The 16,561-nt window shown below is 34.1% G+C and overlaps 1 protein-coding gene across 1 annotated transcript; it reads right to left on the reverse strand.

The window, feature by feature from the left end:
* Positions 1-8,589: 8,589 nt before the first annotated feature.
* On the reverse strand, positions 8,590-10,696 carry LOC132563234 (uncharacterized). The gene is made up of 2 exons (XM_060227987.1): positions 10,642-10,696; positions 8,590-9,731 (listed from the first exon to the last, which is right to left on the reverse strand). Exons 1-2 carry the CDS (start codon positions 10,694-10,696, stop codon positions 8,590-8,592), a joined length of 1,197 nt encoding a protein of 398 aa, XP_060083970.1.
* Positions 10,697-16,561: the final 5,865 nt, after the last annotated feature.

The raw sequence follows: 16,561 nt of genomic DNA on the forward strand, positions 1-16,561 counted from the left end.
AAACTTGTGTAACCAAACATGTGTGGTAAATGGTTATTTTCTACCCGATAAACTTGTGTAACCAAACACGTGTGGTAATGGTTATTTTCTACCTGATAAACTTGTGTAACCAAACATGTGTGGTAAATGGTTATTTTCTACCCGATAAACTTGTGTAACCAAACACGTGTGGTAAATGGTTATTTTCTACCTGATAAACTTGTGTAACCAAACATGTGTGGTAAATGGTTATTTTCTACCTGATAAACTTGTGTAACCAAAGACGTGTGGTAAGTGGTTATTTTCTATCCGATAAACTTGTGTAACCAAAGACGTGTGGTAATGGTTATTTTCTACCTGATAAACTTGTGTAACCAAACACGTGTGGTAAATGGTTATTTTCTACCTGATAAACTTGTGTAACCAAACATGTGTGGTAAATGGTTATTTTCTACCTGATAAACTTGTGTAGCCAAAGACCTGTGGTAAGTTGTTATTTTCTACCTGATAAACTTGTGTAACCAAAGACCTGTGGTAAGTTGTTATTTTCTACCTGATAAACTTGTGTAACCAAAGACCTGTGGTAAGTTGTTATTTTCTACCTGATAAACTTGTGTAACCAAAGACCTGTGGTAAGTTGTTATTTTCTACCTGATAAACTTGTGTAACCAAACACGTGTGGTAATGGTTATTTTCTACCCGATAAACTTGTGTAACCAAACATGTGTGGTAAATGGTTATTTTCTACCTGATAAATTTGTGTAGCCAAAGACCTGTGGTAAGTGGTTATTCTCTATCTGATAAACTTGTGTAACCAAAGACCTGTGGTAAGTTGTTATTTTCTACCTGATAAACTTGTGTAACCAAAGACCTGTGGTAAGTTGTTATTTTCTACCTGATAAACTTGTGTAACCAAAGACCTGTGGTAAGTTGTTATTTTCTACCTGATAAACTTGTGTAACCAAAGACCTGTGGTAAGTTGTTATTTTCTACCTGATAAACTTGTGTAACCAAAGACCTGTGGTAAGTTGTTATTTTCTACCTGATAAACTTGTGTAACCAAAGACCTGTGGTAAGTTGTTATTTTCTATCTGATAAACTTGTGTAACCAAAGACCTGTGGTAAGTTGTTATTTTCTACCTGATAAACTTGTGTAACCAAAGACCTGTGGTAAGTTGTTATTTTCTACCTGATAAACTTGTGTAACCAAAGACCTGTGGTAAGTTGTTATTCTCTATCTGATAAACTTGTGTAACCAAAGACCTGTGGTAAGGGATGCTTTTCTACCTGATAAACTTGTGTAACAGAGGAAAATTGTATATCTCTTTTCTGATGTATCTTCATATTCCATTAATGTTGTGGTTTTCGCAAAATAGGCCATATTTTCATATTTCCTTAATTTAGCAAAACCGTTCGATATCTGTGGCTACTATAGCAACGAAAATATTCCTACAGATATTAGGAATCATAATGATGCAGCAAGTTCAGTGTAAAGGACATGTCATGATGCCTCAGAAATATGTTCAGTACAGAACTTTATCAAAATATTTTCGGTATGTATTTATTGTAATATGAGTTTTAGGTGTTTAATTCATTAACTTAAAAAATGTCACATTGATACATTATTCAATATGAAACATTTTTATTCAACATTAATTGCTGCTCTAGCAATACGAGATTTTCTTTGCACGATGGATATTATAGTAAACTAGCACCGCCGAGCGCAAATGATAACGTAAAGGATATATGCCATGGGTTGGAATCGAAATTAAAGTTAAGAGAATGCATTTTTCCGCTAGGGTAAAAAAGGTATCGTGATGATATTGATTATAATTGTTTACGATGTATCTATTAGATACCGTTAGCGGTTGATCGTTAAAATTTCATTTCACACTGTCGGAAATTTAACAAGCGTGTGAACTGCTTCATTTTGAATTACTATTAATTGCAATTTAAAACACTTATATAACAAATAAAAGGCAGCGCAGAAAGCCAGTATGTAGAGATAATTTACAACTTTAAGACTTCAGACATTTCGAAGTAATTTAAACATAAAACATTAAAAAACAGAACCTTTATTCTATATACCATTTATTCAAATAGTTAGAAACGTTACAAAATACTTTATCCAATGAATCACACAGAAGGCGTAGACTTTTTTTTTTCGCAATTGTAACATTTTGAAACAATGTATGATAATTGATAAAATAGTTTTTCACACTTACCTGTAAACTGTATCAAACATAGTGCTAGTAAACACACAAAAAATGGACGTATATCTGTAGCAAAATTCATCATAAACTTTTTCGAACGTCCTTATCTCTCCATATGTTACACAATCTAAACACACAGCAAAAATATATAATTTGAGGAAATGTTGTGAAGTTAATTTCCTTTAAGCGTATCTATCTTATTATACTGTCATATGAGCGTCACTATTACGTAGATCTGTCATCATTGATTTTCATGGACGGATGGTTTTTCGAACTACAAAGTATGGTTATTTTCTTTGTTTATTGCTGGAAGTATGTTCCAGTCATACAACAATCATTCTGATGTTTTATCACTACTTAAATGCATACATGAAAACTCTAACTGACCACACCGAAAGACAATTTTTAAAAATATTAATCAAGATCCATAACTCTATGTAAATGCCATTATCATCACATCAGTATTAATGTATTTACACAATGTTAAAAGGTATCAATTCCAATATGCTTGACACCTAAGGAAGTTCTCGCGATTATAATGTAATTACTTGCTCTATGTGAAGTGTACATTACAAATGACTGATCATACAAATCTGTATGTGTAAATGTAAAGTAATGTAAACTCGTACACATGTATTTATTTTGTTATCATTGTGTTGAATATCTATTTACAAGCACTAGCAACATTTTTGGCAAGTAATCGGGGAGGGTTAGGGTTGAGGAAGGGATGTGGCGGATTGCTTGGTAAATAAAATTGTCGACATGTCCTAAATGACCCATTTTCAATTTATATTGATGCAAGTTACGGTGTAAAACAGGAAACCGCGAGGAATAAGATATGTTAAATGCATTAAAGAAAATAATTCTTTCAATTTTTAGAATTCTTTAATGTCACATATAAAGGATCATGTGGTATTAATACTTCCTGCTTGAAATTCGTTTCATTGTCAACGGGCATTTGATCTATATTTTATTTAGGTATCTAGACTCACCAGAAGCAAAGAAAAAGACCACAACCGCAGAACAATGATCTCCGGTAAAGTGGGACGTACAACTCGAATACGGTTTTGGCACTTACATGTTGATACAAAAAAGCACATTACAAATATGTTTTTACGTGTACCTGTTAGTTTTTCTTGTGTGTGTTTATAGGATGTTACTTTCTGAATCCTCATTTTTCTTTTCGTTTCTCGATGGAAAAACATTATCTAGCTCCGCCCACTTGATAATGATTGGAGGATGTATTGGCACATTGCGATGGGTCTGACGGGAGTCCTGCAGGACCATTATGTATGGAATTTCTGTTTAATTACACATAGTGTGTATCTCTACAATTCAATAATGCAACAGACTACAGGGTGTTTACATGTTATGATTACGGGGTGGTTTTCAATCATCAGGATCAGCTAGGAGTGTTAATCAGTTTGTTCTCTCATTCATCACTGTCATAAATCGCGGCACCCTTTCTAACAAAAGATGTAAACAAACTATCCGTCACCTATGTTGTCGGAACCCATTTCTTCCACTGTCTGACAATACACATCTCCATTTAGAATGTTATGTGATTGAAAGTGGCGCGAATTAGCTGTCAATGATTTTACGTTACCTGTCGCAAGCGCGGACCGTGTGATGTGTTCTGTTTTATTTACAAAATCGTTGTCCTAGTTCTTTCATGCTTTTAATTGGTTGGTGTCTGTTTAAGTCAACGAAACGTTTCTGAGCAATGAACATACATTATTATCATACAAGCGTAAGTGCCATACCAGTACATGGTCTGTTCTGCCACAGCTTACGTATCGACAATTACAAAACCAAATATTTGACATTCCTAATTTTTGTAAGAGCTGTATGATATCAAGATCAGGAACATAACTAATGCATTTTCAGAAAAATAAATAAAATTATAGGAAGAAAGCATTAATTCAATTTTAAATTTAGTTTTTCTTCCTTACCAACATGAAATTTTAAAAAAAAAACAAATCTTGTCACAGCTTATCAATGATTTCTTAGATACGTCTCAAAAACAAAACCAACACATTAAAGTATCAATTTATCTATCGAAGGATTATATTAAACCAAATCACTACGCCAAAACATTATCGTAACGTTTCTCTTTCATTGGAAATGTGAGTAAACCTCTTATTATACGATCTTATGGGGATAACGGTATAGACCACGGAACACATACACATTTACTCTTTCAACTGGTAAAAAGGCACGCATTACTATCTTTCACGCTTGTTTCAAACACTTTAATGACTTTTAACTGATTGACGAGCTTTCATAGTTTGTTTGAAAATGATATTTTCCTGTCAGGTGACCTATTCGGGTCACGAACAAATTATTACAGAAGTATATTTTTCCTATTTTATCGTTGAATTTATTTCCTCCAGCCTCACCCTCTGTTATGATTTATATCCTCCTCTCCTAGCAATATGTCCGGTATATGGTGACTATGTTTCACACAAAACACATTGGTAAAAAATATTGAATAATGTAACGCAGAAACGTTCATAAGCAAAACGGAAATAAAACAGATACGACATACATCCATCATCTCCTAGTTGTAATATAAGTTAAAAATAATCCCTCATATATACTAGATATGGTGGAGGTGATTTGTCTGCTGTATTTGTGTGATGTCCACCTAAGGCATTATGTGGCCTGATTGTATCTAACTCTAAATTTGTAGTGATTGTATTTGGTTATATTTTCTGATATATATATTTTTTTATCTGAACATCTTTCACGGCCAAGGTTTAACCAGATCAAAATGACTTGTCATAAAGGACTTTTTATTTTCATGTTTGTCACCTGTTCAATCAGCCGTACAATCATGTATACCGAATGATGGCTTGCCTATTAAGCTATTATCCTTTTACATACATTAAACGGCTACTCATCCGCTCACGAAACGTCTTTCTACTCTGATATTTAATTTGAGTTAATTACTAATAAGTAATAAGCTATCACTCACCACACTTTCAAAATCATTAGTAACTTAAGCAACATGAAAAAGAAGGCAATGACGAGAAACGTTATGATATTCAGGGAAAGGAAGGCAATGACGGGAAACGTTCTGATATTCAGGGAAAGGAAGGCAATGACGGGAAACGTTCTGATATTCTAGGAAAAGACGACAATGACGGGAAACGTTCTGACATTCTAGGAAAAGAAGACAATGGCGGGAAACGTTCTGACATTCTAGAAAAAGAAGACAATGGCGGGAAACGTTCTGATATTCTAGGAAAAAAAGATAATGACGGGAAATGTTCTGATATTCTAGGAAAAGAAGACAATGATGGAAACGTTCTGATATACTGGGAAAAGACGACGATGGCGGGAAACGTTCTGATATACTGGGAAAAAACGACAATGACGGGAAACGTTCTGATATACTGGGAAAAGACGACGATGACGGGAAACGTTCTGATACACTGGGAAAAGACGACAATGACGTTCTGATATACTGGGAAAGGAAGGCAATGACGGGAAACGTTCTGATATGCTGGGAAAAGAAGACAATGACGGGAAACGTTCTGATATACTGGGAAAGGAAGGCAATGAGGGAAACGTTCTGATATACTGGGAAAGGAAGGCAATGACGGGAAACGTTCTGATATACTGGGAAAGGAAGGCAATGACGGGAAACGTTCTGATATACTGGGAAAAGAAGGCAATGACGGGAAACGTTCTGATATACTGGGAAAAGAAGACAATGACGGGAAACGTTCTGATATACTGGGAAAAGAAGGCAATGACGGGAAACGTTCTGATATACTGGGAAAGGAAGGCAATGACGGGAAACGTTCTGATATACTGGGAAAGGAAGGCAATGATGAGAAACGTTCTGATATACTGGGAAAAGAACCTAAAATCAATACAATTGATTGAAATGAAACTGAATGTTTGTTTATCATCATATTGTCTCGGAAATCATGTATTAACATCCGATTGACATTGATGAAAAGCCTCGACAACCTCTAGCTAGCCTAAACTATGAATATCTGTTCATCAGGTACTTATCGGGTTGGTAAAAAAATAATCTCGCTGAACTATGACCAATCAAACTTTTAATAGTCAAATTTCAGTTTTAAGTCATAATCGCCGACTGTCATATCTCAGAAACCCCGTTGAAAGTTTTGGACATACGAAAAGGCATCTATAGTTCGCAAAGGTTAAAAACCCAAAGATTGTTCACGAGTTAAGGAAGATTTGAAAATAAGGATAATCCGAATTCGTTTTGCTATATTTGGTGATTACGTTAATGTCATACGCAATAAAAAAAATCAAGAGAATACTGAAATGGCAACAACATCATTATCCAAACTCCAATTTCACAAAACTAGTGCAAGATATGAACAAAAAATGATTTACACGGAGACTCCTGAAAAAAATACAAAGGGTATAAGATCGATTGTTCTGAAGGAGTAAGCGTTTTCTGCTTCAGCGACAACAAACGCCATGTAAACATTGGTCCATCTAAGTAAGTAATATCACCTACTCAAATGAGGAGCAAGGTATACAACAACGGAACAAACAGGAAAACTAACGAGCATTAAGCACGTCCAGCTTCATATCGCACTAAGAAATAAAATATTTCTCAATGGGATTGCTATGACGACCATAAAACTTCCCAGTGATTTTCATTAAACTGCTTTCAGGTATTTGAACCCCTGATACGTGGATAGTGTTATCCAACTTTCTTTCGCGTGTGGTTTATAGTTGCGAATATGCCATAAATTTGCACAATTTATTCGTATCTACTTACGGCAGAGACAATAAAGAAACGAATAGAGTTTATTGAAGTCTTTGTTAAAAAAAGGCAGTCGACACAGCCGTGTTGTGTAGAGGAAATCGCGAAAATTGATTAGTAGCTGCGAAAGAAAGTTAGTTTATAAAAATATAAAATGCATTACTGACGGGTTTGTCGGTCATTTGACTACTTGCACGAAAATCGTGATAATGGTAACATGCCCAAAGACTGCAGCATTCATTGCATGACAGTAGATATTGAATCATCTAATTAAGTGAAAGGAGACAGATCTGCAAACTTTAAATACATGATAGACAACTGATCTTAAGATACATTTTATTACGAAATATCATTTTTAAAGTTCAAAAGACATACAAGTGAATAGCACCTTTCGACACGCATTGAATGATATATAAAGTACACTTGCTTCGTCCTTCCAGGACTTTTCGATGATGCTACAGGCCACAAATATACAAAATCCAGAGCAGGCATTGGGAAATTTGAAAATCCCCCAATAAAGTAACTGTTTTGATATATAAATTGAGTCGACATTTAAAACATTGTATTTCTTTGAAATAAACTGGAATGTGTACAATAGTATATCGACCTAAATATTTAGGTAAATACTTAGTACTGTTTAGTTGTTCGATCAATCATGTTTCAGCTGGGAAATTGATTATTCAAATTAGCAATATCTGTATAAAGTTGGTCAGTAGCATTTAAATAGTACATCTTTAATAAATAATATATAAATTATAACAAAAAAGAAAAAAAGGAGTTGCAAATTGACAAACAATGAAATGAATAACAAATAATTCTTACTTATGTTTCCATCGCCAAATACATTTAAGCATCCATGTATGGTGTTATCCAAATTTCTTTCGCATGTGGTTTATAATTGCGATTATGCGATAAATTCGCACAATTTCTTCGTTGTTACCTACGACAGAGATGACAAACGAAACGGATACAGGTTATTTAAGAATTCGTTAAAAAAAACAATAGACACAACCATGTTGCGTAGTGGAACGTTGATTAATAGTCGCGAAAGAAAATTGGTTTACGAAAAAGCAAAATGCTTTACTTAAAACAGTGATTGGTAACATAGTCATATTGCGAAAAAGTTATTTGTGTATTTCTGTCTTGTTACATTCCTGTGATTTGATTTTTCTTGTTTCGTTATTGTATACATTGAATAGCTACACACATTTCCTTTTGTTTCGAATGTAATAAGTCAGGAAGCATTGAAATGGTATTTGGCAGCGAAAGTTAAAAGTAAATCTTACACAAAATGGAAATTAATGCAAGATAAAATATATGGAAAATGTGACCAAAAAAAGCACTGACGCATGCCATGGTGTCTAAAATCCCTGCATATTGGCGCCCGATCTATAACCTTCATAGTATTTACAAAATACAATTGCAAATTCTTTCACGTCATTTACCAATACATATATTATAATCGCCTTTAATATATAGGACACAGAAAACAATAAACACACACACACACACACACAACCATACACACACACACACACATATATATATATATATATACATATATATCAGTATGAACAGCATACTTCATAAAGTCTTTCTAAATTTGACACATTATGGTATTCATTATATCTTAATTTATAACTATTTTCCCAACAACATAGCTCCGATGCCACCCAATATGACGCCTTTCACAAGGGACTGTAGACCGTTCTGTTTTTGCTGGGCGGGTGGTGGATGGTGAGGTGGTGGGTGATGAGCATCTACAATCTTCACTATGGCACCGCCACCGTTATGTAAATGAGTGTCATGCTGTGGCGAGTTGTGTGCATTATGAACACCCCCAACTCCTAATAACTGGCCTTTGTTCAAAGCATCATTAACCAAAATCTTCTCTGCTATGTGTTTTTTATTCAGAGCATCATTAATCATAATTGATTCTGTCAAATGTTGATTATTATGCAAAGCGTCGTTAATTAGAATCTTGTCAGCCAGATGATCAGGGTGAAGTGGTACTAGGGGTTCTGGTACAGGAACTACATCCAAACCTCCGGCAATGAGGTTAGCCTGTTTCGCAGCTTTTTTCATTAGTTTTTGTTGTTTTTTAATCTGTCTTCTTGCCTTTCTATCCTGCTTCGCGATTTTTTTATTGATATCTAATGCATCGTTTACTAAAAGTTTCTCTGCGATATGATGACCCGGATGAAGAGGCGAGATTGGAGCCGGTAAACCAATAACGTCATGTGGCACACCAATATCATGTGACACACCAATAACGTCACGTGGTAAACCAATAATGTCGTGTGATGCACCAATAACGTCACGTGGTAAACCAAGACCGTTTGCCGGTTTAGAGCCCTTGCGCAGAAGTCTTTCCTGCTTCCTTATTTGCTTCCTCGCTCTTTTTTCTTGTCTAAATTGTTTCCGGGCTCTGCGCAATCCTTTTTTGATCTGTCTATTTTGTTTTAGGGCTTCTTTTGTTCCTATAGCTTTGTTACGGTTTATGATATCCCTTGTAACAGGATCCATTCCCGGAGGTCGAGCTGCCATTCCTAATGGTGGTAATCCTTGGTGTTCATTCAGCAAAGTATCAAGAGGGCTTAGAGGGCTTAAAAGTGGATCAATAACGCCCGGATTTAACAAATCTGTTGGGATTGGTGCAAAGTCTGTAACTGGCAGTCCGTGTGATAACAGCGGATCTTGCGAGAGTTTACGTCTGGCTTTATTTAGCAGTCGCTTCTGCTTCCTTGGCGAAACACCTCCTAGTAATACATCTGCATATATACCTGTAAAACATAACATATAACATCATGAATTGTTTCAAATGTGCATTATACATAAAATAGGATATTCAAAATTTCAAAATGTTATTATAGTTTTTAATTGTAATTGAGTCTTTAAGCTGAAGTAGCTCTGAGTTTTCAATGCTGTGATCGTTGTCAATTGTTAATGTTATAAGGTGATATTATAACGTGTAAACATTATCATCAATTCAAGTTGTGTGAACGATCGTGTATATTATGATATGTTTTGTGTATCGATTGGTATTGCTAAAGTATGCAATTTGCTGTATGATAACCTTTGATTATGGAGTCTAATTATCTATGTACCATTTAACAAGACTGATATTTATGTAAGTCATAATGGACATGACTTTCAATACTGTGATAAGCCAATGTTGTATATGTTGTGCGACCTTTGTCTTCAACTAGTTAATCTTAACTGTATTAGGCATTGTAAACTGTAGCTACTTTATAGTATTTTTTACTGAAATAAAAAGCAACATTTGAAGATTGGTTTGGAATGTTTATAATGCCAAGTAATGATGTACAAAAATGATAGAACTGCAAGAAATCAGATTGGTCCAATGTAAAAACATAATATATCACATAACTACCGTCTTATCAGTACATTGACATGTTGAATTAATTGTCCTATGGCCAATGAAATTCCTGTGGTTGATGACGTCATATGACGGCATCGAAAAATAAATCAACGTAATGAGCATTCAGGCAATTACGAGGTATCAGTGGGAAAAATACTTTTCTTACAAATGTTTGCAAAATCATCCAGATTATGTGATCAAGAAAAACATTACGGATTCTCATACATACAATTCATAAATCTCTTATGAAATATAAATTTCTGTAAGAACTGAAATGTTTCACATCACACATACAATAAATCAATACTTACATGGTATCATGCAAACTGCAAAAATCGTCCGAATTACTGGTATTATTTTGGTCATGATGAGGTTCTGCAATTAAAAACAAATATTCTTAAAAATATTTTACTACCACTGACTCAAAACCAATCCAAAACAATATATATGCTAAAACATGTTTCAACACATTTATAAACCAGAAACAACAAAGATACTAAGGAAAATCATGGAGACCTCAAAATAGATATCGTTTAACGTTATAATACATCATAGGAATCGGGAATTCGGAAAAGCTGTCCTTTTACAACCCTCAAACATATAGATCATACAATTGAATAGGTCTGCAGACTTTCATCGGGTGTGTCTACAACAATCGATATGTTATTTTGCTGTGAGTTTAATATCACCAGCTAAATATTAGATAGTATTACAAATTACTTTAAAAACACGCCCGAAGACAATATATACACCTAGATTGGTTCCTAACTTGAATGTCAATCAAAAACATATGTCTCAGAGGAATTATACATTACCCAATAACAGTGTTAGCGAATACAGAATGATTGCTTACATGTCCATAAGGAAAATGGTTCATAACGTTTTAAATTCCCGGTTATTATTTGTCTCAGAAATATAGCACCCAATACGACCGAAAACAAATTACTATGTAGACTATTTATTCTGAATGATTACAGCTTAAGGCTGTAATGCCAAATCTTAATGAAAGACTTCATTCAGTAGTCGTCCGCGCTGTCATACAACTCTATTGTAGCGAATATGTATAGATTTACACAGAAATAGTACCGGACGTGTTAGGCTTATGATAATAAAAATAGTGAACCCTTTATATGGCAGTGACTAGAGATGAAACCGATATTACTCCGCACACCTTAAACGTGATAATGTATCATAAACTCTGATTAACGCTATTTTGTGCGGATTACAACCATAATGAAATATAGTATGTTTATATTAAATACATAAGCATTGTCATAAAATGAATATCTTGTACATAAACACGAGAGAGGTTATACAGGACATTGCACTGACTTTCAACTTTAAATATGAATTTGTTTACATAATCCTAACAAATGTTTCTATCCTTATACTGAACCTGAATAGCACTTAAATGTAGTCTTACAGTATCATTACAATATACAGTTATAACGGAATTAATCAAAATTTTATTTACAGTTACAAAATCCCAGTAATCATTTGTTAAATCACAGCCACAAATAGTCGATGAGTTTAGGTACTACATTTGAACCTCTTTAACTCGAATCTTATTACTCGAAGACCCTGTATAATTCAAAGTATTTCGTCGATCCGGGCCAATCTTCACACGAAACATTCGAACTCACTTTAAATCGAATAATTGGATAACTCGAAATTTATCCAAAGTCCCGCCGATTTCGACATAACGAGGTTCGACTGTGTTTGTTAAAAATGAACTAATAATTCTACACATATTAAGTCATTTGATGCTAACGTCACAACGTTCTTTAACTCACCACCAAACTGTACCTACACTATAGATTATGCTGGCGTCAAAATTGTCTATTGTATAATTAAATGTAAAATACTTCAGTGAATATGTCTTTTTCGGTTTCCTATTTCCATATATACAGCTCAACAACAGTTCATTACTAATTGTTGACTATTTTTCTAGTCATCGGATCGTATCCAGTTGTTTTGAATGCAAGCAGTCGTGAAATCTTAGTATATAAAAATACAAAAGATATGGATAGTTAGCCAGATCTTGTTACAACTACGTCATTTTATCTTCTGATATTGATATCGTGTCTATAGCAATCCTAGCACACCTAGTAAACTACATACACCATATAAAATATACGTTTCCTTTAAAATCTACGGATTTATAGTAAATAAAATATGTAATTGTGATTTCAATGTTCAGCGTATCAGTGTATAAGTTGTGATTAGGAAAGACCAACTTACCAGGTTTAATATCCTATGATCTTCAACAACTTTTCATAAGCAAGGGCTGGTTTGTCTATGTTCATGAAAAGTTCTTTCGGGCCTTTATACTATATCTACAGGAAAGTCTATATCCATCATTGGTTCCTTATCGCTGTCTAGTGACGTACAATATCTAAATTCAGCCCCTATTGGTGACCATTGATCATTGGTCAGTAACTGCACGTTCTAATGCGTTGACGTAAATAAGATGTGCTTGACCGCTCTTACGCGTCAATCACCATGTAGACCTATGGCTGAGATCTGACAGTATGTGTTAACAGCAGGTAAAACATTCAGTTCTGATGGACACTGTTGGTCACGTGTAACGATTCTTTCACATTTATTCATGGATATCAGACAAGTGTCCTTGGATTAATGTGGTTAGGACGACCACGTGTCTAACGTCCGGCTCGAAATAACTTTATTGTTTAAATATTGTAGAGTTAAATATAAATACATTCTTTTGTATTTTGATAAGAGAGAAATATGTTTAGAATGTTTTAAAGAATATCTAGAGGAAAAGAAAATAATATATTTCAGAGCTTCGAGTACACAACAAACAAAAGGATAGACAACATGACATGATCCAAGGGTTATACAAATGTACTGCGAGCGCCACCAAGTGGACAGCAATGGAAAAGTATCCCATATCGCAGGTGGCGTTAATCATTATCCGTTTACAATATGTGTCCAGAATTACAAAATAAATTAGCAAACAACAATTAATGTCATGTATTCCACGTGCTCTGCCATCTCATTTCATAAGTTCTTTACGTGTTTTTCCGATTCCACGATGATACAACATTATATGACTATATGAAATATAAAAATAGAAATTTACAACACTCACACCACGTCTGATTGAACAAAATCTATATTTGTGTAATAGATTCTTTTAAAACGTTTGTTAGAAGATATAACCTTGACCCCAATCCTTGGATACATTTCCTTAAACACCTTATAATTGTCCCCGATATTTTCCTCTACCCATGTGTGTTTTGTACTGTTTTCAACTTGTTTTAGACATTATTGATCAATTTGAGGTGTTGAAACGAGTTCCGACAATAGTTCGCAGTTAATACAATTCAAATACCAACATACGTTTTTGATCGCTGAATTCAACAATAAAATGGAGGTGAAAGTAAAAGATATTCCATGCCACCAGCGTGTTAAAAATTGAATTAAATCAAATCAAAAAGTATTGCAAATATGATGACAAAAACGTATTAACACGGAGAACTTTCTGAAATAAGATACACGGACAATAACACTAGATGGGTTTTTTTTTCTGTATGACACCTGTTCTACTGTTATTTTTCCCGATTTATTGGTTTTGAGATTTAAAGATGAATGAAAATTAGAGCTTTTCAAGAACCACTGACTACATCTGAATAACTTTCTTTGTAACGAACTTTGGGACAATATATTACTTTGTTCTAATATTCAATCAAACGGTTTATTTCGAGAAGAGTGTCGTATTTGACGTCAAAATAATTGTTAGGTGTATTTCAAACTTGTTAGCTGGTGCTAAAATTTCCTTAGTCTTCACATCTTAATTACTACTATTATTTTAAACGCCACCTGAACGTTAATCTCAGCTATTCACGGAGTTTAATGACAGAATTATCAGCGATAATTAAAAAACATTATGTTGTATTTGTGAAAATTAAGACGCAAAACTTTGCTTACGCTAAAATTACTATTTATGCAATAATTTTCTGAATCAGTACAAATCATCGAGCCAAGATAGGTTAGCTTCTATATAACGTGTATACAGACCAACATGTTTGTTGTCAGTCGTTTATATCCATTTGTCATGTCATTTGAAACATAAAACGTATCTGGCCATCATGTCACGTATTAACTTTGTCGATATATCCAGGTGTACCCTGCGGCCATGTCAGTGACTTATGATAATAATGTTGATCACATAATAACAGTCGAGTCCAGTCTATCATCCAGTTTTCAACGACCAAAACAAACATTGAAACAAACATTACTAGATTGAAACGTGTCAAGTTTTATATCTGGACTCCGAGTCTGGACTGATTGTCACTGAAACTTGCTTTGTTTATTTTGCACCAGTACTAAAGACATATAGATATATATGAGTATTTTACTTTTGTACAAATACTTTCGAGGATAACAGTCAACCACTTGAGCTATAATAAGTTATGTATCTGTATCAACTGTACAGTACGGGCATTGGTTACTGTCCATTTTTTCGCGTTTTCCGAGTCTGTATTAACAGAGACGTATGTCACATTTATACGTCTCAGTATTACTAAGACAAAGAGAGGTTTTTACCTCACGGACAAAGTTAAACGAGTTTTCCTAGTTCGAATTAATGAAATTCGGTTGTATTATGTAAAATGCATTAGTCCCACACTTGCATGTACTGTAATTGTTAAGTATTCGTTTATACAGACATATAACAGCATCACTAAATATGTTTTCGTTTATACAGACATTTATAAAACGGTATTGAAAATTATGTATTAAAAGGGGTATTTGACTTTTCTTAAGCATTTGTGAACAGAAAATTTATATTATTTTATCAATTACTTACAACTTACGAACGATTTACAATCTGACAATAGAAAAAATATAGGTTATTTTTTTACATGTATCATGATCTGACGATTATAAATATGCATTTTGTAACAAGACGTTTATATGTAGTTTGGTATATAATCTCACGTTTTCTTCAGTTTTGTTGGTATTGTCTATCCCAGTATAATATACGTATATAACAATATCAGAACATCTCATTTTCGTATCGTATTAATGTATATTGCGTAAGTTTCTCAAAATTACTGAAAACCATATACGTATCCAATGCGATTGATGATATATTTGCCCTATTGTGAATGTTCCCATTCTTTATAGTAACATACTTGCCACTTCAATCTATGATATCTGACGTGTCATGACTGCTTAAAAACCACAAGGATTTTTTCCAGCTGCGGAAGACTGTTTACAGTTGATGGGAAACCCTGCAAGGAAGCGTTTCAAGAGATGCACAGGTTGATTAAGATCCCGTTGGGAAATTTTCCTCATTGTGCTACCTAACGAAATATCTACCTGTAGTTTAGTGTTCGTTAATATCTTCCCTTAGCACCACTTAAAATGGATTCTACGGAAAATAGAGGGCGTTTGCCTTTCCGGAACACAGTGTCATATGCTCTTTATTTTTTCCCAAATAGTATTGAATTAAAGCATTTCATTTGTTAATGGTCTGTCTAACAATGTCACAGTCATTATGCCATTTTATCATCAATGATAATCATTGTATTTTTTTCAAATATTAGGCCTTCACACTTTTGTGAGGGCTTTGAAAAAAATGTGGATGGGGAGTGGGAGTTGCTTATGAAAATGTTGTTGTTAGATGGTCTTGCAAACTTATCGTTGTTCTGATAAATAGGTCTTGTGTCTCAAAAAATGTTCTGAAATAGGTGAGAGACACATAGTCTATTAGTGATGTGTTCTCGTATTTCGTACTGAAATGAGGAATCGTTATCAGCTGTCGTGGTTGTAGCCTCGGGCAAGACACTTCACCTCATACACACAGCTTACTGCCGTCCCATGTAGTGTTGTTTAGTGATGTAGACACAAGAGTCACCGTCTCTAAATTACGTATCATGGGTAGATAACTCCAACAAGAAAATCCGACATAAAATGTGTATAGGTAGAAAGTAAAACATACATTTATCGTCAATTAAGTTTATTTTCATTTCACACACAGAAAAAACAATGTATTTAACTTTGGTATAACAATAGGAATGGTATGATATATAATGAGTTATGTACACTTCAATTGATGGTTGAATATCGTGATAACGATTTTGTTCATAATACGAAGATGTATATTTACACTTGCGTTGCACGGTTGTAAATATACTACGGTTGCTTCCATCTTTAATTTCTATATAAACATGATAAAAATGTTGAGAGATGTGTGAGACATCG

Source organism: Ylistrum balloti, unplaced genomic scaffold (genome assembly GCF_031769215.1).
Source record: "Ylistrum balloti isolate Yb309-2 unplaced genomic scaffold, AGI_CSIRO_Ybal_v1 Utg371644, whole genome shotgun sequence".
Lineage (NCBI taxonomy): Eukaryota > Metazoa > Mollusca > Bivalvia > Pectinida > Pectinidae > Ylistrum > Ylistrum balloti.

Coding starts and splice junctions, on each gene's coding strand:
- LOC132563234 (XM_060227987.1), bottom strand. CDS start 10,696: ATGACCAAAATAATACCAGTAATTCGGACGATTTTTGCAGTTTGCATG. Junction 9,732..10,641: donor TGCAGTTTGCATGATACCAT/GTAAGTATTGAT, acceptor TATGTTTTACAG/GTATATATGCAGATGTATTA.